The sequence below is a fragment of the Hipposideros armiger genome, unplaced genomic scaffold (assembly GCF_001890085.2).
Source record: "Hipposideros armiger isolate ML-2016 unplaced genomic scaffold, ASM189008v1 scaffold_94, whole genome shotgun sequence".
Classification (NCBI taxonomy): Eukaryota; Metazoa; Chordata; class Mammalia; order Chiroptera; family Hipposideridae; genus Hipposideros; species Hipposideros armiger.
The window spans coordinates 2,231,855-2,257,572 of record NW_017731444.1 but is presented as its reverse complement, the minus strand read 5'-3'; the positions used below and the strand labels follow the sequence as shown (position 1 = coordinate 2,257,572).

The window sequence follows — 25,718 nt, the reverse complement described above, 5'->3', positions numbered from 1 at the left end:
CTGTTGGGATCAGGAAATGGCCTGCTCTTCAAATGAAGGTTCCTAACCTCAGGGTGACCCACGTCCTGAGAACGCCTCAAGCACCTTGTTGCGATAGAAGTCAATGGCTCAACATTTGCAAGTGATCTCTCCATTTTTTCCATTTGAGGATTTGGAGTAGATTCACAATCATCTCTGCAATATCATGCCTCCCACCCACTTTTACTCTGAGAGTTTAACTTGAGGGGATCAAAAGGCACAAGGTGACATTCAAGACCCTGGAAAGTATACGTTCTCCCAGACAGGTTCATGTCTTCAGCAGCCCACAGCAAGTCTGTCACTGAAAAACTCTCAATACCCAAGGGAAGAACTGCAGCTCCACACTTAAAAACAAACAATACAAAACGAAACAAAACAAATTAAACACAACCAACCATTTGGATAGATTGCCAACATTTAAAACATAAAATTTCACATAAAAAGCTGGAATTTGGGCTTCTCTGGAAAGTCAGAATATCTGCCAATAGTGGGCCTGCATATCCAGAAGGCAATCATTGGTTGGAGCTACATAGATGGGACATATGCCACAGTCCCCACCACTCCCTATTATTGTCCCTGACACTGAGGGCACATGTCAGCTGCTATGTATGATCATCCTTGAGCTGTTGTTTCTCCTACATCCACTCCACTCCCTTACATTAGAAGACCATGCAGAGCAGGGCTTCTTACAGTTTGGCAGGCATCAGATTCACCTGGAGGGCTTGTTTTATTTTTGTATAGGGTTGTTTTTTTTTTAAACTTTATTAGGAAACAGTGTGTCTCTCAAGGGCCCATCAACTCCAAATCAGGTTGTTGGTTTTTTTTTTTGTTTCAATCTAATTGTGGAGGGTGCAGCTCACCGGCCCATAAGGGAATCGAAACAGCAGCCCTGGTGCTACGAGCACCACGCTCTAACCAACTGAGCCAACCAGCCACCCCCATGGAGGGCTTGTTAACACACAGATGGTGGGGCCTCCCTCCAGAGCTGCTGATTCAGTAAGTCTGGGTGGGGCCTGAGAATGTGAGTTGCTAAAAGGTTCCTGGGAACCACACTTTAAGAGTGGAGCCAGACTGCTTGGGTTCCAGTCCCAGCTCGTCCCCTTATCCTTGCCCACGTGACCTTAAACTAGTGCTTTAGCCTCTCTGTGCTTCAGTTTTCCCATCTGTAAAATAGGAATCCACTTGGCTGGCCTTACAGATTCTCCTGTGTGGACCTGAACAAGCCTGACACTTATGAAGGTCTCAGTGATATCACTGTCACCACCTGCCACGCCTCCATGGCTGCTTGCGATCCTGGACTTGCTTTGGTAGTAAGTGCGGAACTTTTTATTTGCATGTCAACAATTTTTTTTTTTGGTAGAGTTTCTTCATAATTGGGGTGTGCCCAGAAAAGTGTGTCTTGCATGAGAACATCGTGTGTCAGAGTGGACAGAGGATTTAATGCAGCTGTCCTGAAGGACCCCCCAGGGGGTGAGAAAGATGGGCAAGGATGTGCCCTGCCCCAAGGTAGTACAATCTGAGGAGGGCCAGGCCCTGTTCTGCGCCCCGCTCTGTCCTTGAGAAGGGTCCAGAGTCATGTAGGGGGGCCCCATGCAGAGAGTGCTGGGCAGTGCATCCTCTGATCTCTGCCTGGCAATGGGGGACGCGTGTTACCGATGACCAGAGGAAATAAACAACATCTGGGCTGCCGCCTGCCCACTCAGACACCACATATGGGAGGCAGTCACTGCCCCTGGAGGATGGCTCAGAGGCGAGCCCCCGGCACTTTCCTGCCTGGGGGGCAGATTGCACCATCCCCAGCAAGGGATGGGCCCTGGGAGATGACTCCTGGCTTCAAGACTCTCCGGGGGATGGGGGTGCGGGTGGGGCTAGAGGTGTCCAGCCCACCAGACCCGTCTCAGAACCCAGGAGGGAACCTGGAAGGCCTCACATTTAGCAGAAACGTTGAGGTGGTCTTGGCTTTGGGGCCCAACAAACCACCACTTCCTGGCTGGGTGATCTAAGGTAAGTGCCTTCACTAATCTGAAACTCAGTCTCCTCTTTAGCAAAATAGGGACAATAGTAGCAATCACCTCTAGGTACTTGTGAGGATAACATGCGCTCGTCCACACAAAGTGCTTTCCACAGCTCATGGCAGATGAATGAGCACTATTCTATTACTTGATTCGCAGTAGATGCATCCGGACGTGCACCCTCGAAGGCTGGGACCAGTGTGCCTTGTTCTCCTTCAAATGTCCACAGACCTGCACATTGTAGGTGCCCACTATTTCTTAACTGAATGAATGAATGATGTCTTAATAAGTGTTCTTAAAAGCTGTTTTCAGGGAGCCTGCAGTCTCCTTGGGGGGACCAGGATCCTGGAGATGCAGATGTGGAGACAGGAGCAGGACTAGTTTGTGTAGGAGGAGGAAAGGTTTTTAAGAGAGGTGAGTACAAGATGATATGGGAGTTAGTGGCAGAGAGGAAGCTTGGACAAGGAGCAGATAGCAAACCCTTGCTAAGGTGTCAATACACAACCCCTAAGGGGTTAATGGATAAGACCCTCAGCATATAATAATAACAGTCACACATCCAAAATGGAGACTTTCTATCCTTTGCCTTCCAAACCCGCATCTCCTGTCCATTTTAGACAATAGCTAGTCCACTCACAGTCAAAAACCTTGGAGCCATCCTCTTCTCTTTCCCTCATAGCCTACATGCAATCTATCAGAAATATGTCTAAGATCTGACCACTTCTCTCCACTTTCTAGGCTGTCATCAACACCCTGCCAAGACCCAGAGGCTCCGTGCTCCCAACCCTGCTCCTGCACTCACCCTGCTTCGGCTACGCTGGCCTCACCCTTGCTGTTCCTCAGATACGCCAAGACCACCTCTACCTCAGGGCCTTTGCACTTGCTCGTCCCTGTGCCTGGAATGCCCTTCCCACATTCACCCACAAAGCGACCCCTCAGTTCTCTGCTGGAATGTTCCCCTTCCCTGTGAGACCTCCCTGAAGTAGCACCCACAACCTTAACCCCCGCACACCCTGCTTTGCTCGTCTTCATTTATTCCCACCTGATATGTGATAGATTTCTCCCCACCTGCTTTGTGCTACGTTTGTTTGAGTGGTTGGTGTCTCCTTCCCACCACTGAAAGGTGAGCTCCAGATGGGCAGAGAAAAACCACAGCACCAAGAGCAGATTATTTAGCACCTGGCTTTGCTCACTTAAATTATCCTGGGGAATAGTGCACATCGCTGCCTCATTCTTTTTTAGAGCTGCTAATCATTCCATGTAGAGATGCTGCAAAATTCACTTAGATGCTATCATACCCATTTCAAAGAGGAGGAAACTGAGGCCCATCGCAGCGATGCTGCTTGCCTGAAGTCCTTCAGTAAGAGGTGCAGCGGATAGGCAGACCCAGGCAGTGTGACAGCAGGACCTCGCCTCCTGGACGCCAACATATCCCAGTGCCTCCTTTAATCCTCCACAGCCCCCCTTATGAAGGTCTTGCTAAGTTCCCAGTACTGTGCTAAGGCCGTTGCTCTCTTCAATGTCCATTTGACCTTAACGGAGACAGGACACTAGGCAAACAGTGGCAGTATAGGTTGTCCCAGGACTGACCCCGCCCCTTCTGTGTCTTATTCCTTCTCAGTGTGCGTTTGTTCAATCAGGGGTGAAATGCCACCCTCCCTGTGTCTCAGGTGTCTCTTAAACGCTGTCTGAGTGATTCTCTGGCCACCCCCACCTGGGCTTTGGGAGGTGGGGAACTGCCCTGCCTGGGCAAGCCCCTGATGAAATCCACAGGGAATCCTTTCAGACACCGGTTTGCACAGGTTGGGGAGGTGGGGAAGAGAGGGTGGTGCTGGTGCGGGGTTCACACCCACATCTGCTGTTTCCCAGCCAGTGGTGAGCTTCAGATGTCAATTCGCATCAGCAACACCCCGGGCTGCTTCACCTCTCACCACGTGCTTGCTGTTGGTTTAACGCTTATGGTGGTGTGCCTGGTGTCATCTGTGTATAAACATGTGTAATCTTGAAAACTAGGGCTTCCCAAACTATAGTGTGCATACACAGTGCCCAGGGATCTTAGATTCAAAGGTAGATTTTGATGCTAAAGGTCTGTGTGGGGCCTGAGATTCTGCTTTGCTACAAAGCTCCCTGGGGGATGCCGGTGGGGCTGGTCCCCAGGCCTCATTTTAAGAAGCAAGGGGTGGGTGCTATAATTACTCCTTATTTTGCAGGTGAGGAAACTGAGGCTCGAGGGCTAACAACTAGGAGGCAGAGCTAGACAGAATCCCCAAACTCTTCCTACTGCTTACCACTCATAGGAGGGGCAGTTCCCCAGGTGGCCCAAGTTGGGAACAGCCCTGGCTAAGCTCAGCATGGCAGAGAGGAGACGGGCTGGGTTTGCGTGTGCCTCTGGGACAGTGGTAGGTGTACGCTGACAGATGAAACCCACATCCAAAGGATTCTATTGCCTGGGGGCTGGAGCATGGAGAAGGCCTTACCCCAGGATGGCTTAGCTTGGCCCTTCCGCTAGGTGGGGGTGGGGGTGGACACAGTCCAGAGCAGGCATCCCTCCCCGACCGCACCAAATCTCTGCTTCCCGTCCCTTAATGCCCCGCCTTGGGCCCACCAGATGTGTTTCCCCTCCATTAGCCACTTATTAAGAAAGTCACATTGCTGTTCCTGGTGGGAACCCTGGGGGTGCTGAGAAGCCCAGAATGGTCACCAGTGACCTTCAAAAAATCATTAGTTTCTTCAAACCAAGAATAATTACTGGATCTTTCATCATTAGGCAGGCTATCCTGGAGGTAGGAGCCAGCTGAGGCCAGGATGGGGGCAGACATTTTCCAGGGAGATGGGTTTTTCCAGAACCCATTTCTCCAGAGCTCAGCACCCTGTTATCTGATTTAAAGTATTGTCACAAAACTGACCTGAATGTGAAACTGTCACAAAATCAGTCTGTCTTGGAATTGTCACAAAACTGTCTTGGGTATAAAAGTGTCAATAAAAAGTGTCAAGAGGCTGTCAACTATGTGAAATTGTATAAGAAATTGCCTCACAATTATCCTATATGGGAAACTGTCATGAAATTGTCGGGTATGTGTGGTTACCATTCTTTTGTAAAAATATTGAGAAGACAGTTTCTTTTCTTTTCATGTTATAGGACTAGGTTTGTTGTGTGTGTGTGTGTGGCCTTGAAATGTTCTGTGCCTCAGTTTCTTCTTCTTAACCTACCTCATAGCGCTATTTTGAGGATCAAATGCATTATGCTCAGAAAAGTGCCTGGCACTCAAGAGACCTCACTACCTCCTCCCAACACACACACACACACACACACACACACACACACACACGAATGCGGTCTCCCTGAGGCAGGCCTGTTTCTGCTTGTTCATGGTGGTAGTCCCCGTACTGGGGAGAGTAAGAAACTGCCTGGTGTATAGTAGGTGCTCAGTGAGGACTTGTGGGATGGGGGATGGACTCAGGTTCTGGTTCCTTCCAGTTCTGGTCCTGTCCACAGTGGGGCGGGATGGTCCAGCTGTGTGACCTTGGGCAGGTTTCTTGCCTCTCTGATCTACTCTGAGCCTCCCACGGTTGCTGTAAAGCATCCTGAGACCTGTGTATACAGTGCCTGGCAAGACCGGGGGCAATAAATGCTGACTGTTAATGCCCTTTTCTTTCCCTGGGGAGGTTATGATTCCTTGGGGCTTGTTATGGCTGTGCAGGCCTCTCGTGGCTCTTGGGGAAGGGGCGGCTATAAACACTTCAGCTTTGGCTGAGTGAAAGGATGTTTGCAGTAGTTAGGACCACAGAGGGACACATCCAGCCAAACTGGAGACCCAGTGCCACATGCCGGGGGTGGGGGCAATGGCCACTGGTCCAAACCAGGGGTCCCCCGTCCAGTCCTGGGGGTGATGTGAGTGCTAGGATTTCAGGAAAGGTGGGGGAACTTTCTAAGAAGACTTGGAAAGCCTGTGGTTCCTAAGATGAATCTGACTGAGAAAGGTACCAGGTTTCGCAGTCTGCTCTACAAATGACCCCCTTAACTCTGCCATATTGAAGTCCTGCAACGAAGAGAGCGCAGGGCTGCGAATGAGGAAGGACGATGGCTCGGCCTGGACTCAGACTCATTGTGTGGCCTTGGCGAAGTACCTCATCACCCCATGCCTCAGTTTCCCCAAGCAGAAAGACACAGGATTGGTTTGGATAAGGAACTTTTGAACTTTTTTTTTAGCCAAGGAAACCCTCTTTTTTCCCAAGATGAGATATGGTATGGGCGCTCAACTAACAGGGCAGGTGAGAGCTAAGCTGTTTTGGCTGAGGCCTAGACGGGGATGCTCTCAAGCCCAGTCCTTTTGGTTTCCTTTCCCACTTCTGCAGGCAGTCCCTGAGGGCATGGATAATCTCTCAGCATCCTTCGAGTCCCAAAGTCCCACAGTGCCAGCGGCAAGAGAAGAGGTGGTGGCCCACTGTGGAGCAGTTAAGGCAGTGGCCCTGGAGTCAGACGGCCTGGGTTCAAATCCCCACCTACCCTCTCTGAGCCTCAGTTTCCCCATCTGTAAAGTGAGGGTAATTACCGTCCTCATAGATGGTTCAGTACGTTGGTGTGTGACATGCTCAGAACGGGGTTTGGCAGATGGCAGGTGCACGGCAGTGGGTTAGCTGTGAGCAGTGTGGAGGTCTTACATGGCCAGACTGTGTTGCAACAACCCTATGAGGTATTAGTATCTCCTCTCACAGACAAGGAAGTTAACGCACAGAGAAGGTAAGTAAGTTGCCCAGGATCACACAGCTGGTAATGGGGTTTAAAGCCAGGCATTCTTAGTAACTGGTAGTTATTATTATGTATTGGAAAGAACCTAGCTCCCCAAACAGGCCCAACATAAACACCTCCCTCGCCTCATAAAATTAAGCTGGAAGGGAGCTTTAGGTATATGATCAGCTACCAGCGCAGAGAAAAACCTGGAGCCTCACCGCCAGTGAGCCCCTGGGCAGGGGGCTGGGTCTGAAAGTCAGGACTGGCTGAGGCAGGCCTGAGTCTGGCCCTTACACCGGACCCTGTTGGCATTCCAGAGACAGCCCTAGCCCCTCTCATTCAGCACCCAGGGGACCTGAAGTTTCCGAGGGGTGACAGGGAGTCAGGAATCCAGTTTGGGCCTCCAGCCACACCAGGCACAGGCTGAGCATCTTCGGGGACCCCATTCTGGGCCTGGCCTCTCCCCACAGGTTCCCTCCCCCTCTCAAATCCTAGTAGAAGGGAAAGAGCCCAGATGTGGGCTCAACTAGTTCTGTGGGTCCTCAGCAAATCCCCCCCTGTCTCTGGGCCTCAGTTTCTCCATCTGTCAAGTGGATGGTTAAACTCGGTGTTTGTAAGAGTCCAATATCCATCAATCCATCCATCCGGGGAGGGGAGATATTTCTTAAATGACTACAATGTACCACGCCCTTTTCTAGACTCCAGGAATGTTAAAGGTGAAAACAAAAAACAAAGGCTCTCTCCTTGGCTTTTATTTGATTCATTAAACAAAGCTAAAAAACAAATCACAGACCTTTTAGAAACACGCCCAAAATGGTACTAGATTGTGAAGGTCAAGTCCCCAGGCGCTGGCGCCATGCACAGTGCCGGGCACACTGGGCGCTCTGTAAATGTTTGGTGTCTGAATGAATGAACAGGACTTATCTCCTGCTCCAAAACTTGTGACTAAGGGTGGAAACAAAGTCTGTGTCCTCCCTCATGCCCCACCCCCGCCACCAAGTTTAAAGAGAGCTGCCTCATGAGCGTGGAATTGGGGCCAGACACCCCCTCTAGGACTAAATGAAAGGGGGTCAACTGTCTTTGTGCCCTCCACCACCTCCCCAGCCCCTGTAAACAGATGTCTGAAGAGGATCCGAGAAGGATTGCCCCCCAACCCCCAGGGGAATATTTCCTCCACCTCCCTAAAACCAGGTGGCAAGAGAATTACTCATAGTTTGGAGGGGGCCTGAAGGCCATGGAGACGGGCATTTTATCCCCTGATTGGACGCACACTTGCTGACCCTCCCCATGTCTACTGGAGAAAGGGGAGAATGAATGAGAGCTGCAGAGGAGTGGGGTCAGTCCCAGGGAAGCCTGCACTGCCACCATTTGGCCAATTCTCTGTCCGGGTCAAGTGGACACTGAAGGAGGCAGCTGAACTTGACCCGAGCTGCAGATTCCCCACCTAAAGGGGTAAGAGGCTATGGTGGGGAAACATGGGGGTATTGAGGGAGCTAGGAGGATCAGAACAGGTCAAGCCCAGGCTCCTGCCCTAATACATCACACCTGTGCCACAGTTAGGGCACCTGCCGCCCACAGAGGGCATGGAGGGAGGCAGAGAAATGTTTAGACCCGACCCTGCTGCTCATTGGTGATGGGGTCCTGCGTTTTCTCGGTGCTGGGAATTGTGAGGTTGCAGGAGCACCAGAGAAGTAAGAGACAGCTGCCCCTGTCCCCATCCCTTTTTCTGCTCCCCAACACACAGGGGAGGGACAAAGGGAGAGAGTATGACACATCTCCCCACAGGGCAGATCAATAGAGTCAGGAGCTAGGTCAGCGGTGGGAAAGGAGCAAGCTTTGAATTAGACCTATGCTTTTAAAATGTAGCGCTGGACTAGGCTTTTTAGTACTAGAAAGCTCTGAGATCTGCTCAAACTTATTAAGGATTGGGTTTCAGAAATATAATGGAGAATTAGAGAAAAAAAGAGTGTGCACATGTCATGTTTGTAACCTTCTGTTATGTGTTCAATCGGATCATTAAGCCAGTTACACACAAACTAGGCCAAGGATGACCATCCTTAATATACAAAGAGCTCCTAGAAATCAATAAGAAAACCAGGAACAACCCTAGGTAGGAAAATGGGCAAAGATATTAATTCAAGGAGGTAATTCAGAGAAGAAAGACAAATGGGCCAGTAACCACGTGAAGAGCTGTCCCACTTCATTAATAATTTTAAAATGAAGATTACAACAACGATAAAATATGACTTGGGACCTACCAGACAGGCAAACTGTAAAGGACTGACAGCGTCCAGTGCTCTCTTTTGAGAAGGGAATTTGGGCAATGTCTATTCAAGTTTAAAACCTGTACCATGAGGTAGTAATACCATTTTAGAGATGGTGCCCTGAGGCTCAGAGAGGGGCAGGTACTTGTTCAGAGCCACACAGTGGGTTGCTGGAAGGCAGGGCTGGAACTCCAGTCTCTGGGTGGGTTCCTTTGGCTTTTATCTCTGGCCAGCTGGTCCTTCCCATCTGGCCTTGTGCACATCCTTGCCCCAGGCCCCAGTCCCCCAGGACTGGGGAGGCCAGCCCTGCTATACCCATTGGTGTACCTGTTCTGGGGCTGAGGATGCCTGGGGCCTTGCTGCTCCAGGTGACATGTCCCCTATCATAACCCCTTCCTCACCATAGACAAGGATCCCAGTTGGTCCTGTGCAACAGCAAGGAGTAGAGCGTGGAGGTGAGAACTCACGGCTTGGGACCAGACAATCCAGCTCTCAACTCCCAGATCTACACTTCATTCCCTGGGGCAGTTAATGAACCTCTATTTGCTCATATGTAAGATGGAGGCAATCACCCACTCACTGGAAGAAATCTTGTTCGTCCCACAGGTATTTATTGAGGGCCTGCTATGTGCTAGGCACTGGGGACCCATCAATGCGTAAGATAGTCCTTCCCCTCATGAAGTTTGCATCCTAAAGGAGAGAGAGATCACTTGAGACAGTGACAGGCAGTGAATGAAAGCTAAACACAGTGATGGGAGGAGGGCCTGGGCTGCTGAGAAAGCCCTTGCTGAGATATACAAGACAAGCGTTCTTGACAAAGGGACCACTGAGTGCACAAGTCCAGAGGCTGGAAAGAGCTTGGCGTGGAAGCGGGCAGTGAGGTCAGAGTGGAGTGATGGGGTTGGGAGGTGTGGTGGGCGGGGAGGTCCGAAGGGAGGGAGGACGGAGCCAGGTCCAGTGTGTGGATGGTGCTGCATTTTCCTGGAAGCAAGATGGGAAGGCACTGTGGGGTGCAGGCCCGGCTGCCTCAGCTCCCTCTGGGGCTGAGGGCAACGGACTGCAGGGGGCAGAAGTGGGAGCTGGGAGCAGAGGGCAGAGGCCTGGGGTCAGCCAGGTGGTCTGGAAGAGGTTGGTGGCTGTGAGAAGCAGGTGGGGAGGACAGACAAGCTTTGCTCATGGGTTATTATGAGAATTAAAAGGTACATGGCCAAGTCCATGGCCTAGTGTGTAGCTGGTGCTTAGAAGATCTGTTACCTGTCCTCAGCTCTGAAGGGACCCAACCTGAGAACCCCATGACTGTGTCTGCCCCAGAGTCTCCTTCGGGAATGCCCAAATCGCTTCCACTTCTCCCTGCCGTCGGTTCCAGGTGTACCTCCTTGACCAGCTGTTGCCTCTTGACTGTTGCAGGCCACCAGGACGAGTAGTTGTTCCAGGCTCCTTCTCACGGTTTGTAAGCAGCCTCGCTGCTCAGTTGCGCATCCTGAATCCACTGTACCCCTTCACCCCCAAGCTGGGATGAAACCTGAGGCCCTGACTGGGTGGCTCTCTAAGTCACTCTCAAAGTTGAGATGCCACCTTGGCCCTGGAAGGCCCTTTGGCCTCTCTGAGCTCAGTGCCTAATCTGCAAAATAAGAACGATGTATCCAAAGTTGCCTGGAGGATAAAGAGAGGTAGTAACCTGCAGAACACCTGGCCATGCGTCTGGCTCCACACACAGGAGCCAGCCATGTCCTCATGCTCTGCCCTGGGTTTAGCTAACCAATTCCTGGCACAGTGATAAAAAGCTCTGGCTTCAGAGCCTCAGCCTGGCTTCTAACCCAGACTCTCTGAGGGCTGTGGGAACCTGGGTAACTGACATCACCCACTTGGGACCTACTTTCCCCTTCTGTAAAATGGGTACCAGTGTGCTAAGGTTGTGGGTAGTGTACACAAAACACCCAGCACATAGTAGGTGCTCAATAAATGACACGATGCCAGTGGGGAGGACTTGAATGATAGAAGGGGAAAGAGGCACCGTGTGCGGTGGGGGCAGAAGGAGCACAGAGGTGGGGGCTTTGACGATATTGGCTCCACCTCAGAAACATCTCACGGCCCTGGGGCACGGTCTCCACCAAGCAGAAACCAGGCGGTCAGAGAGACTTGGGCTTGCATGAGCTTGGAAATTCTACACCCACTGTCAGCAGATCTCAGTTTCCTCACCTGCAAAACGGGAACCATATCCTTCTTGCTCATTAAAACCAGGATTAAGGGCTGGCACCACGATGGGCAGCTGCAGCTGCAGATGTGGGTCTCTGAGCTCTGGAAGATCCTCATAGGGAACTGCAAATGGGCAGAACCAGAACCAGGCTACCACTGGCTGAGTGTCTGCCGCTACTCGGGTCCTTGTGTGAAATGATTTCACACCCACCACAGCCCTACACAGCTGGGGCTGTACCTATTCCCAGTTTCATGGATGAGAAAACGGAGGCTCAGAGAAATGAAGTGGTTGACCTAAGCCCCCACAGCAAGGAGTCAGGTAGGAAGCAAGCCAGAGCCCAAGCTCCTACCTGCTGGGAGCCGTGCCTCCCTGCTGACTCCTGCCCCATGGCTCTCCAAAAGCAGAGAAATGGCATTGAAAGCCATATGTCTCTAAGGGCCCAAGCTGCTTGCGAGGACAGACAGGAGCAGGAGTTACTCCAGACAGGAGGAGAGAAGAGGCTGTGAGAATAGCTCAGTGATTTTCCGTCTGAATCTGTCAGCTGTAGGATAAGCCCTTAGCAGCACTCTGCAGACCTTCAAAAATCTGCTTTATGCACAAATGTCCTGAGTGTCTGCTTTCTTTTTCTTTGGGGCGGCATGGAGGTTGTTGATATAGAAGAATAAGATGACCCACAAAGTGAAGCCATTCAGCCAAAGCAGCCCTGGGAAAATGTCTGCTTTCGGCAGTGGATGCAAGCCGACTCACCTCTCCCCAGGGGCAGGGGCTCCAGCTGACATCTCTCCTAGTTTTACATTAAGACTCGCTCTGTTGGGCCTGCCTTCTCCATCAGTCTGGGGCCCCCAAGGACAGGGTCTGGCTGACAGCAAATGTTCAATAGATGTGTGCTGACTGGAATGCCGTGATCCAGGGGACATTCAGGAACAAGGGTAAACAGAGATGTGTCACCTGCATTTGAGAGTTCCAGCAGTGTCCTTGGGAAGGGCCGAGGGCTGCTGCATCAGGACTAGTGAACACTTGTCAAGGAAGACTCGCTCTCAGGAAGGTGGTCCGTGAAGGTGGTGTCAGGGTGTTCTGATCAAGGAATAAAGAACTGGGGGCGCTTGCTCTTCTTATGAGACCTTCATATGGGACTTTTTGTAAGATCAAGTAGGCCAGACCATAAGGCAGAAGGTTCCCCCTCTTCCCCGCGAAACCCTCATGAGGTTTGACCGCATAAGCGGTATCATCATAAAGGATTTCTATCCTCCAAAGGACATGCAAAGTTAACAATAGTGTCAGACTGAAGAAAAATACCTTCCATATCAAAATCAACAGGGGATAGTAATATAACTAATACAAAGAAGTCATATAGATTGACGAGAAAAATTCAGAAAACCCAATAAAAAAGTGGAAAAAATAAAAATACAAAAAATTAAAAAAGAAGAAAAAAAAAAAAAGAAAAAAAATCACCTAAAAAGTAGAAAATTTAAGATAAGGGGAATAAAATTGAAGAAAATAATTTAAATTGATTAAAAAGTTTTAAATGAAATAGCATTTAAAAACGAAATTCAATGTTAAAATAAAAACTTAGAAAAACAAAATTAAGAATAAAATTAAAAATTTGTAAATTTAATAAATTACATTAAAATGAAAAACAAAAACTTTAAAAATAAAATGAAAATGTTTAAATAAAATTTTAAAAATTTAAATAAATTTTAAGAGTGAAATAAAAAACCCAGCAATTTGTAACAATTTTTAAAAATAAAAGGAAAATAAAACACAAAACAAGAGCAGGGTCTTGCATGACTGGTGCTGATAATGTGCTATGAATTAAGGAGTCTGATTTACTCAAATGCTTGCCAGAGGGAGGGCAAGAAGGGAGGAGGAAGCAAAAACATGTCTTACAGGCAGCATGTGACTGGGTTTTTCCAGCCTGCTGTGTGCAGGGGGCAGTCCAACAGGCCCCACCATGGCCTTATCCACAAATAGCCATCACATTTATACATTTATACATTTATTATGTGCTGGCAACACACACACACACACACACACACACACACACACACACCCTTCCTTTCTCACTGCTGTCCACTGAGTTCCTCTTTCGTAGAGGAGTAAACAGGCTCAGGGAGGGTGAGTCACTGTGCCATTGACACACAGCATTTAGGACCACCCTACCACTGAATCTGGGCTCCTCAAAGTAACCATCCTGTGATGAATTAGGTCTGCTTAGGACTTTAAAACAGAGGCAGGGACATATCTGATATGATGCTAGAACGTTCGGAACGCTAGAATGAGCCAATCCCCCATGACACATGACCATTATCATCATTTATTAGGCACCAACCGCCTCCCAAATGGGTTACTTGCATACTCTTCTTGATCTTTAGGACAACTATATGATGTAGATGCTATCATCGTCCCCATTGTGCCAATAGACAACACTGAGATTCAGGAGGGAACTATTTTCACCCAAGCATGGCAGTAGCAGAGCTGGGAGCTGAGCCCAGGCCTGCCACAGCCCAAATCTCACCCCCGTGCCTGGCACTGGGCACTCTTCATAGTCACTAACTGAGCGCTCCCTATGTGCTTGGAATGCGTTTCATGCCCCATTTTGCAAATTTAGCCAACAGAGGCACAGAAGAGAGAGATGACCTGCCCAAGGTCACTCAGCTAGTGAGCAGCAGTGCGTGTGGCCTTTGTGACAGCCCGCCAGACTCCGCTATCCATCTGGGACTTGCTAGAGAAAGCTGTGCCCACTTGCCAACCCCAGTGCAGCCTCAGGAAGGGCAGTCACAACATTCCTTCTCTGTGTGTCTCCACCCCTGCGGATGTGGGCACCGCTGACAGGCTTCAGGGAAAGTGGAGGCTTCTGGTGAAAGGGAGTGGTTCCCCCATGTGGTCTAGGTCCCCCAGGCTTGGGAATGCCTTTCTTTTGAGCTGGAGAAACAGTGAAACAGACCCCCCGCCCCACAATGGTGCAGTGTAGCCCCTGCCACGGGGTCACAGTGCAGGGTCTTATGAATCACGCAGCATTAATACAAGAAATCATTCCACAGCAGGCGGTGGTGCCCCAGCCTGAGGCAGCAGTGCCCAAGAGGAGTTAGCTTCACCCATCCATGGGAACCAGACCATTCCCTGTGGGACCTGGAGGAATCCCCAAAGGTGGAGCGGAGGGCGTGTGTGTCCTGGATGGCGGTGCTGAATGACGCACAGGCGAAGAAAGAAGGCTCTGGCCATGGCGACCTGGGGGGCATATCCCAACCTCTCCCCATCCTGGCTGTGTGCCTTTGGCAAGTCAATGGCCCCCGCTGAGCTTGGAAATCCTCCTCTGTAGAATAAGCTCAAACCAACTCATGGGCTATTATGTGGGTGAATTGGGAGAAGGCCCGGCAGGGTGGCTATGCACCCAGGCTTTGGAATCAATTGTCTGGGTTTAAATCCTGACTTTGCCAAACTTATCTGCCAAGCTGTTGGACTGAACCATATGAAATTGCTAATATTTGGCTGTTTTCGACCTATAAAAATGGCAATTTCATAGACTTCAACTAATGACCCTCTCTTAATGCAGTTTCCTCCCCTGTAAGATGTGGATAATAACAGTCCTCTTACAAGTTGCTATGAAGATTAAATAAGGCTGGGAGGCAACAGAGCTCCATAACTAGAGCTTAGGCTCTGGGATCAGGCAGGATTTGAGCCCCGGCTGTGTGATCTTGGGCAAATTACTTAACCTCTCTGTGCCTCAGTTTGCTCATCTGTCAAACAGGGATAACAGTACCCACCTCATAGGTTTATTAGGAGAATTTAATCAGTTCATATGTATAAAGTACTTGCAATAGTGCCTGACATTGTTAAACAAAATAATACAAGTAACATCTGGCATAGAATAAATGCTCAGCCAGAAAGCCAAATCAAGAAGACTTTCTAAATCTTTGGTGCTAATGAGAATTAAGTATTTTTTTAAATGTATGTTTTTAGGAACATATATATGTGTGCCGATGTATAGGTGAGGAGTGTGCTCCCCAAGCCTGGGGTCATCCTGTGTCCAAGGGTCCACAGCCTGAGACTCTGGGGAAGGACTGGCCCCGAGGCCATGGTGGCTCTGTGTCTGGTCCAGACCTCCTCCAGGACCCTCTCACGGAACCACACAGCCAAGCCACAGACCCTCTGTGAAACTCAGGTAACTCTAGAGGCCCTTCGAGGCTCCCAACCCCGGTGGCCTTGGGTTATTAAGAAACTTCTGCAGACAGTCTTCAAACTGTGAACGGCCTCTTGGTTCCAGCCTCTCATCTCACATTTATCCTTAGACCTGGGAGAAAGGCAAAGAAGACTTGGCATTCCCAAACACACGGGGGGAACCTGAGGCTCTGAGAAGCTCGAAACCAGACTTCCCATCTCTGGGGCAAGCTGCCTTCCTCTGCCGCTCCAAAGCCACCCTCACCCCCATCTCTCCTGCACCTTCACTTCCACCCCCAGCTGGGGGACCTTGACTGAGGGGCTCCCCCACCTTGAGGTCCCATTTTTACAAGTGCTGGTCTCAAAGGTCTCAATTGGCCTTTTCAGCCCCAACATTCCATTATTCATAACCCTTCCCCAGAATTCCAGAAAGAAAATGAAAGTTGAACTGCTCTGCAAACTATAAAGTGCTGTATAAACGAGAGGGTGGTTAATGGCAGTATTAGGTATATTTTCTGGAGAATTCTATAGTAGGCAGGGCTTGCTCCTGTGGTTCTGGAATCAGGAAGACTTGGGTCACGCTCATACATGTGCTAGGTGACCTTGGACAAGCCAGCTCCCCTTTCTCTGCACCAGCCTTTCTCTTCTGTAAGGGGACAGAGGGTGGTGAGGATCAGTGTGAAAGAAGCACCAAGGATGATGCTCCCTGGCTGCTCAGGGGTGTCTGACACAGGAGGATGTTTAGGCCTAGGTGGGTCATGACACCTTCCAGGGCTAAAATCCACATACCTTGGGAAGGACGTGGCTTCTATATTCAGGGCCATTAGAAACAAGCACATGAACTAAGGACCTGCAAAATGTGTCGGGGGCAGTCTCTGCTTATTAAGGCAATTTGGTGTCACCCTTGTTGCTCCGGAGTCAGACATCTATTGCTGTGTGACCCACTTGGCCTGTCTCCCTATCTGCAATATCGAGATCCCTCTAGTACCTGCCTTCTAGAGATGTCATGCGGACTGCATTGGCTCAGCTGATACTGTGGCCTCCACACTTATATAACAATGGTGAACATTACATTTTATATCACTTCACACAGTACAGAGTACACACACCCTCCTTCACACATCCCCACACCCATGTGCACACACATCCACACTTACATACACATATGCATGCATATTCACCCACTGACACACACATTCACATATATGTGTGAATTCTAACACATTCCCAAAATACTAATTTATCTTAACACTTGTAATGCACTTTGATATTTTCTAAAAAAGGAGGTTGGTCAACTATGGTCCATGGGCCAAATCTGGCGTGCAGCCTGTTTTTGTATGGCCTGTGAGCTAAGAATGGTTTGATATTTTTAAAGGGTTGTAAAAAAACCAAACAACAAAAAAGAGAATGTGACAGATCACATGTGGCTGCAAAACCTAAAATCTTAAGTATCTGGCCCTTTACAAAAATGTTTGCAGACCCCACTCTGTTTTATTCTATTCTATCCTGTTCTGTTCTGTTTCATTCTGTTCCACTCCATTTCATTAAAAAATGCTGGCTGTGTTTTACTACATTTATTTCCCTGATCTGCTGATGGGTTGCAAACCTCAGTTTGAAAAACTGAATTAATGCGAGCTTCAGTTTTTTCACTAGATGGAAGGATGGAAAGATGGATGAATCAACAATAGACTGATAGACAGGAAGAGGCAGGGGAAGTAAATGAATAAGGTCACCTTATCCATGTGACACCTAAGACAAACACTGTCCCATCTTGGAGTCTTAGATTCCTTAGCTGAGACTGGGACCACCACTGACCTGCCTCTCAAGGCTGGGCCGATGGGCAGCGAGATTCTTCTCATTCTTGCTTTCTGATGGATCCTTTCCCAGCATCTCAAGGATATGCTGGGCTCTTTGACAGCCAAGATGGTAGGGCACATCTCTGTGCTTCAACACCTACTCCAGGGCGCAGCCCAGAGGAAGGTCCCAATTAATATTTCTTTGTGACAATGGTAACAGGCGACTGTCATCCCTGGCCCTCCGTGACTGCCTCTGGCCCTGTCTGCAATCAGACCTCCGGTTCCTCTGGCCACACAGCTCCTTGAACCCTTCCCACATGGCTGCAGCCTCCCCTTCTCTTGCCAGAGTCCCCAGCACCTACCCTGCTGCCACCTCTGCCTGACAAAGTCCTAAATCCTACCGCTCTGATGAGGCTCCTCTCAGATGCCTCTGCTGTGCAGCCCTTGGCAAGTCATTAACAAGATTCACTTCTATTTCTATGCACAGGCTTTGGAGCCTCCAAAACTCTGGGTCACATCCCAGCTCAGCTGTTGGAAGCTCCTGGGCAAGGTCACTGCCCCTTTCTGAGCCTCAGTTCCTTTGTCTGGGAAATGGGTTTAACACAAGGCAGTTCCATAGGGAGGATTGACGACCCATATGCAGAGCTCCTGCACATGGCCGGTCCTCACTAAGTGGTCTCAAGGGTCTACTTTGGAGACTGGGTGGAGGCTGGGTGGTTTCCACCCATGGGAGAGTCATGTGGGTTCCCTTGGGGGGGTGGGGGCCATGTGAGGTGAAAACAGCATTTTCTTTGAGCCCCAAGTTTGGCTTCAGAACTGGCTGTAGGGGGAGGAGGCTGGTAAGCAGAGCTTATTTTATTGAGCACTTACTATGTGCCAAGTATTCTGCTTCTCTTTGCTCAGCCAGCCCTTGTTTTATGAAGAAACCCAAGCCCAGAGGGGCAGAGGGACTCGCCTAAGACAGCATTCTGCTGATACACAGCGCCATTCCCCGAGCGCTCCACATGAAGTTCTCATGCCTCACTCTGCCCTTTAGGAGTTTGCTTCCCCTTCGACGACTGCCCCTGACGTGCATCTTCACCTGGTTTCACCTGGATGCCAGCATTCAGGGGGATGCTTCTTGCTCTGGGCCCAGCCATGGCCCTGACCCGGAGACAAGTAGGTCCTTCCCCTTTGCTGCCACTGCCTCGGCACCTGCTTACCTGGTCTCAGCTTCTCTGTCTACACACAGCGGGCAAAGCTGCCTGCTTGGCCACCCACACAGGGCTTTGCAGTTTACAAAGAATTATTATATTTAGTCCACCTAACCAGCCTCTGGAGAGGGCGCTGGCAGAGTCCTTTTTTAAATAAAGGAAAAGAGGCTCCGACAGGGGAGGGGGCAGAGGTGAGATTCAACCCATGAGAGGTTCCCCTCCTCCCAGCACAGGAAACATCGCACTCTGCTATAAAGTGGGAGGAGGAAGTGGCTGAACCCTTAGGAAGCACCTTCAAGCGTCTTCCCTCTGAGACTGGGAAAGATCTTTCCAACTGCCAAAGAGGTAGCTACAATAGTTCCCATTTCTCAGATGTGGAACCTTGGATAAGAGAAGGCACATGGCCCGCCTAAGGCTATACACTAGGACAGGAGAAGTCTCTAGATTTAAACCCAGAGCTATCTGAATTCCATAGCTCCTCCCTCTGTCCCTGGTTGCCTCCTGTCTAGAAGGATCTAAAAGCATCACGAGCATGTGGGGGACTCTCGCCTTCACCAAGCCGCCTCCCCAGCAGGCCTTGGACGTTGGGGAAAGTCAGTTACAGCCTGTCTTCTCCTCATTGCCTAAATGAAGCTCTACGTTGGGGTTGGGGGTGCAGACCAGAGCCCCCTTAGTCCCCCAACTCTTCCATTGCCAGGACACCCCAGCATGCTTTAAGAGAAATGTCTCCATCTGCTTCTGATTTATTTATACTTAATTAATCAAAATATTGTTTTGTAATAGACACTTGAGATCCAAGAACTTTCTCAAGGCTTTTCTTTCTTTCTTTCTTGTCTTAGAAACAGAAAAATTGGGTTTCATCAAGCAACAGTGAGGCCCGAGCCTGAGGAAGCCTGGGTCTGTGGGAGACAGGCCCGGAGGGTGGCCGCTGGGCCCAGGGAGTCGTTCCTCCTGACCTCGCGGAAGGCTGGGGCCAAGGATTCAGCACGGAGGGGAGGCCGGGGCAGGGCAGAGGAAGCGCATCCCTCCACACGGGCAGCTCCTCAAGGGCAGGCTCCAGGTCTGTTCACCTTGCAATCCTCCTGGTTCCCAACACAGAGCCCAGCACAGGGTCTACCCTACAACACGTGGCTGAATGACCAAGTGAACGAACGAATGAACAAATGAAGCACTGCCCACACCCTGCTGCCTCCAGGACACATTCTCCTGCCAAAGTTAGACCAGAATGTCAAAGCCGGTAAGACCCTCAGGGATCTCGTGTGGAATTGCCAAGCAGCTGCCTTATGAAAAATGGTCTCTGAAGTGTAATTTGTTTGGGAAAGGTCCTAGTCTCTAGCCTTCCCTTGTCACCATGAATGCTCTGATAAGTCCCGCAGTCAAGAAATATGCGAAACCCAGCCTTTCCCAAACCTACTTGGCTAGGATTCCTATGACCACCTTGTAGAATATGCTACAGGAAGGCTTTTTCTACCTCCCACCCCTAACTCCAGTGCCAATGGGGAAACCAAGACTATGGGAGGTGGTGGTGGGGACTCAATCCACTCGCCCAAGGTCACCCAATACAAAGGGGTTGGGGGTGGGACTGAAATCCAAGACTATCTCCATGGTACCTGGCTGATAAGTGGAGACACAGCCTCTCTCTGAAGATGCTGGACTGGGCATGTGTGCGTCCCAGACAGAAGAGATTAACTACCATAGGGAGGGACCCCGAGAGCCCTCTCACCAAACTGGGGCCATATCAGGAGCAACCACGCCCGACCTCCTCACTGAGCAACTGGGAATGGTGGGAAGGGACTGGAATTTTTCTTTATTCTGTGTGCATGCGTGTGTCTTTTTAGAACTGAAAAGCATCTTAAAGATCTTCTAAACCAGCTCCTTTTTAGATGGTGGCTGAAGCTCTGAGAAAGGAAGACCAACATAGCTCAGGAGACGCCTCAGGGTCCTGTCAGGGGGGTTGGGATTCAGCCTGCTTTGTTACTTACCTGCTGTGCAACCTTGGACAATCAGTTTCCCTCTCTGAATCTCAGTTTCCTCATCCTGAAATTACATATCTCCCCTTTCCTTTGCTAGGGTGTGGGGAGTAGCCAAGGACACAATGGACAGGAAATGAGAATGAATAATACTTAAAACTGTCCACTAAAAGCCTGTGTACTCAGCTACTCACCTGACATATACCCACTAAAACTCATTCAGTCTTACCCACATTTGCCCTGTGAGTTGCATACTTAAGATTATTATTCCTATTTTATAGAGAAGCCAATAAGGAGAAAGTTTTTTTTGTTTGTTTTGGTCTTTTTTAGAACTGAGAAAGATCTTAGAGACCTTCTAAAAGACCCTCAGAAAGGTAAACTAAGGCTCAGAGAGTCAAAATGACTTCCCCAACGTCACTCAGCTGGTAACTGGAGAAGCCGGAATTTGAACTCAGACCATCTGACTTCAGAGCCTGTGCACTTAACCACTAAATCATGGCAATTTACAGAGGAGTGTCCCTAGGAGGTCCCTAACACCCCCAGCTCACTGGAAGCCCACCCACCTCTCTACTCCCTGGGTCCATCTGTCCAGTCACACCTGAGATTGGAGCCCCTGGGCCACAGTCTCCCTGCTCCACCCAATCCCACCTCCCAGTTCTCTCACAGCCCCTCTTTGCATTCTGCTCTACTCCAGGAGTGATTGCGTCCATATGTAAGGCTGTTCACTCAAATGGACTAGAAGTCCCCAGAGGGCAGACTCTCTTTCTCATTCCCACGTAGCCTTGCTCAGACCTAACACTAGAGCTGAAAAGAAAGAAGACACTAGGTCTTCTATTCGCCTGCTGGGCAACTTAGCAAAGTTACTCAACCTATCTGAAACTTGGCATCCAGCTTTATAAAGTGGGGCGACTGTCTACTCGTATGTTGGATTCCCTTACTGTGTGGAAAATTCTTGACACAGTGGTTGGCGTTTGACTATTGATTCATAGACTGGCACCTGGAGGTTGAAGGGTTGCGTGGCTCAGGCAGAAATTTGCTGGCCCACTTGCCCTCCTCCACCCATGGGCTCTACCAACCCTGGTTCTGCAGCCTCAAACCCACCTCCTGAGGGTGTTCTGACTCTCGCAGTGACAGGCGGTGGGTGGTCTAGGACCCTGAGGTGAGGGTGCAAGGATCCCCTGGTTTTGTGCCCCAGGTCCATTTATAGTCTGAACCTTGGTTCATCTTCCTCATGTCCCTAGGAGGTCAGGATGGAAACACTCTTGAAGGGGCTCAACTTCTTCCAGGTTATCCCCCAAATAAAAGGACTTAAACTCTGGTCTCAGGTCTCCCTGTGCTCTTGCAGCTCATGTCTTCACCCGAAGGAGGCCCACCAAGCCTCACTGACTTCCAGAGGCGATACAGTGAGTCAGGGTAGGTGATGGGATTGGGGCATCTGGACACCTAGCCTCGGGCTCTTTATGTCACCTTCTGGCTCATCATGGATGCGTGGGATGGCTTCTAAGCCACTAACTCCATCGCCTAGTCCCAGTGCCCTGTCTGCACTGAGCCACCCTTCTTCCTTCTAGCAACGCTGCTATGCTATAGCGAGTGGGAACAGTGAGAGAGACCCGCCAGTACCTGCCCTCCTTGGAGAGCCTGCTTGGTTCAGCGTTCCGCAAAGAATGCCCTGGGGCCTCAGTCTCCCCACCTGTAAAGTGGGACTCACAGTTGTTGGGAGGAGTCAATGGCCCAGAGCACCGGGCGCAAGGCAGATGCCCCAAGGGCCATTCCCTTGTCTGCCCCGCAGCGCCTGCCTGGCCACCCTGTGCGGCTGCCCCTCGTACCTTGCTTTTTCCTTCGGTTCAGGGGGAGCATGTCCGCGGCGTGGGCGACGAGCAGCAACAGGCAGAGTGGCACCCGCATCTGGGCAGCCTGGTCCGGGCGGGCGCGGGGCTCCTGGCACCCAGGTGGCGCCCGCGGGGGTTCCCGGGGAGGCCTGACGGCTGGGTGGCGACCCAGCGGCGGCGCGGCGAGCGCGAGGGCTGCTCCTGGCGCTCCCGGCGCATCCGCAGGGCGCGGGGTCGGTCCAGCCGTCAGGGACCCGCCGTCCGCCCAGGCGCTGGCAACTAGGTTGAGTGAGGGCGTCGGCGGAGCTGGGACTCTGCTCTGGCGGGGAGGAGCTGGCGGCGGGGCGGTGCATTAACCCGCTCCCGGCCCGCGCGCGCGGTCTGGGGGTGAGAGGGGTGGGCGTCAGTCCAGGGGCAGGAGGTCGGTCTGTCCCTCAGTCCGCTGTCTGGCGTCGTTCCTGCCCACGCACTCTCCTACTTACGTACCTACTGCCATCTAGACACAGGTACAGACACACATACAAACACAGGTACAGACGCACGGTGGCCCAGTGACCCACATCCCTCTGCTCTCTGCACCTTCTCCCACCTCACTCCACGCCTTCAATTTTCTGTTTCTTTCTCCCGCATCTGGCCCTTAAGGGCCACTCCTAAACTTCGTTTTTCTCTGTCTTTCTGTCTGTCTCACGTCCTCCTCCTCGGCTGCCTCTTCCCTCACCCCGCCCCCTGGTCTGTTCTTTAATTTCTTTCTTGCCAACGTCCTCTTCACTCGGGGCTCACTGTTTCTGTCTCCACCTGGCTGGCCCTCTGGCACTACTTTTTCTCTGTCTCTGTCTTCGCGCGCATCCCTCTGCTCTCCACCTGCAGAGTCCGGGTGTATGTGGGGCTCCCTGACGCCTGGCTGTTTCTCTCTGCGCTGTTTTTTTCAAAAGAGTCCTTTCTGGCCACTGACCCTGAATTTTTCTTGCACAGCCTGGCGGAAGCCCCTAATCTTTGACTCAAAGTAACCAGCACCTCATAAATTCTATAGTGAAGGGGCTGGGGACCTGAACTGTGTTTTCTCCAACCTTATCTGTGGGACTGGGAGCCCAGTTAGTCTGATATTAACCCTTTCAGAGCCAAGTCCCTCCTCCCACCCAACAAACTGCACACTCCTGCCTTCTGTTGCCTTACTCACAAAACGAAAAAAATAATAACAATGCTAACTATCATTTTTGAGGCCTATGTGCTTGGTGTTGTGTTAAGCACTTCACACATAATCTTCAAAACAATCCAGTGAGGTTCTATTCTGATTAGCCCCCTGTTACAGGGGAGGAAAAGGGCGTTCAGAGAGGCCCAATGACTTCCCTAAGGCCACACAGCAGGTCAGCTGTCTGTCTGGGTTCAGCGCCTGCCCTCTTAGCCACCACTTGGGACACAGAGGAAATTACCCTTGACACGCTTTTGCTGAACAACTGTCCTTCCTTTTTCCTAGGAGTGTGGTTTGGTTTGAAAGAAAAAGGAGGTAAACGCTGGTGTTGCCTTCTTTTGCTCCTTCTCCCCATCCTTAGCAAGTCCCCAGTGCAATGAGGACATTTGAGGACATGCCAGGAGGAGGGAAACACACAGACAGTGACGAAGCTCTGGCCTGGCCATGCTTCTGTGGGGCTCCATCCATGAACACTGGCAGACAACATCCTAAGGATCTTGGTGACATGTCAGAGCCATCCCACCCAAATGGCTCCATTTCACAGATGGGCTCACTGAAGCCTCTAGACTGGGGGTGCCTAACTCAGGCTAGGACAGAGCTGAGATGGGCATCCAGAGGACCCAGCATGGTCTCCTCCATCATGGCCTACAAGGCCCTGTTCTGACTTCTCTGATCTTAGTGCTCTCCACTACCCCCATCCCTCACTCCTTGAAATCCCAGAGATCTGAACTCCTTGCAGCATTTCACAAACATCTCCAGGCATCTCATACCTCTAGACCTTTCATGTGTGGAATGCCGGCCTACATCCCATCCCCCTTCTCCCTGACTCATTCAGGACCCAGCCCTGGATATGCCCCCATCCAGGAAGACTTTTCTGGGTCTCAGTCCAGGTCCAGGGACTCCTCTGAGCTCCCACAGTCTCTTTATCACAGCTTTGATCACACCAGGTGGTAAATAGGAATGTGTCTGTCCCTTCCTCTAAATTGTCAACTCTCTGAGACCAAAGATGAGGTCATAGCTGGGTCCCTAGAGCTCAGCATGCGCCAGACACAAAACAGGTGCTCAGCATGTTTGTAGAATGAATGAATGAATGAATGAATTCTCCAGATGCAGGAGTCTCTTGACTTATACATGAAATTCAGGTACTTGGAAAAATGAAGTGACCCCAGAAGATCAAACTTTAGAAATTTGGAAGTCAGTTCCTACCCAACCACCCCCAGTCCCGAAGTCCCTCAAGTCCAGAGCAAAAAAGCGCCCAGGTGATCAGAGCCAGAGAGGAGCAATGTGAATCGAGAGTCATGCAGAGGCCAGGACTACTTGACAGCCCCCCAGCTCTGCAGGCGGTAGCCTCTCACTGCTTCTCCCCCCACCTTCTCCCCCACCACTCCCTCTGCTCCAGGACTCCTGTTTCTCAAACTCTGTTTGCCATGAGTCCTTAGCAGAGCTTTTGCTGTTCCCTCTGCCTGGAAAATTCTCCCTCAGATATCCTCAGGGGCTGACTCCATTCAAGGTTACCTCTTCAGAGAGGCACTCTGACCACTCCAGATAAAGTAGAACACCCATTCCCCGTGTCCCCTTATCCTGCTTTATTCTCCCCAGTACCAAGCTCCACCCAGCCTCCCCATGTTTGTAACTTGTTTGTGAGTTCCATGAGGGCAGGAATCTTCTATTTTATCCTTGTGCCTGACACAGAAAGTGCTTAATAAATATTTGTGGAATGAATACAAGAATGAATGAATGATCTCTCACTTATCCCTTGATTCACTGTAGTACCTCAAGTATCTCCTGCTCTCATGGGCTGAGTTCCCCTATTTATTCAATGGCACAGATGGGATTTTGGGTTCTCTGAGAGCCCTTCCAGTCCTTTCAGAATCTGATATTTCTAGTGTTCTGAGGTCCAGAGCTCAAGGCCCCAGGCCACCCTGAGATGCTTAGAGGGTCTTGGGTTCTGTGTAGTTATAGGAGGCTGTCTGGGAATCCCAGTATGTTCTGATTCACTTCCCCCAATGTAGGCATCCAGGGAGGCCAGTGAGGCCAGTGGTGCTGATGGCATCCCCCGGAGGTGTGCACATCAGGGGTGTCAGTTAAGGAACCACTGGACACTGTCATAAATAGATGAAAATGGGTATAATGGCAATATATTACCCTCATAGTGCATGTTCCTGATCAGCAAATCCTTCTCCGTGGGATAGCAGGGACTCAGGTCCCTTGCAGCTTGTGCTCTGCATTCTTCAGTATATGGCTTAAAGTCTCTGTGGAAGGGACAGGGCTCAGAGGACCACCTATGAAAGGGACAGAGCATGTCTCCCCACACCCCATTGTCCAAAATGCAATCACATGACCACACCTACCTGCAAGGG

At 50.5% G+C, this 25,718-nt stretch overlaps 1 protein-coding gene across 2 annotated transcripts in view; it reads right to left on the bottom strand.

Annotated features, from left to right (window-relative positions):
- RSPO4 (R-spondin 4) overlaps positions 1-22,265 on the bottom strand; it is a 35,657-nt gene extending 13,392 nt beyond the window's left edge. For both annotated transcript variants that reach the window (XM_019645704.1, XM_019645705.1), the window contains exon 1: positions 22,167-22,265. In XM_019645704.1, coding sequence (XP_019501249.1) covers positions 22,167-22,245 — 79 coding nt within the window. In that variant the 5' untranslated portion in view covers positions 22,246-22,265. The remainder of the gene's footprint in view (positions 1-22,166) is intronic.
- Positions 22,266-25,718: the final 3,453 nt, after the last annotated feature.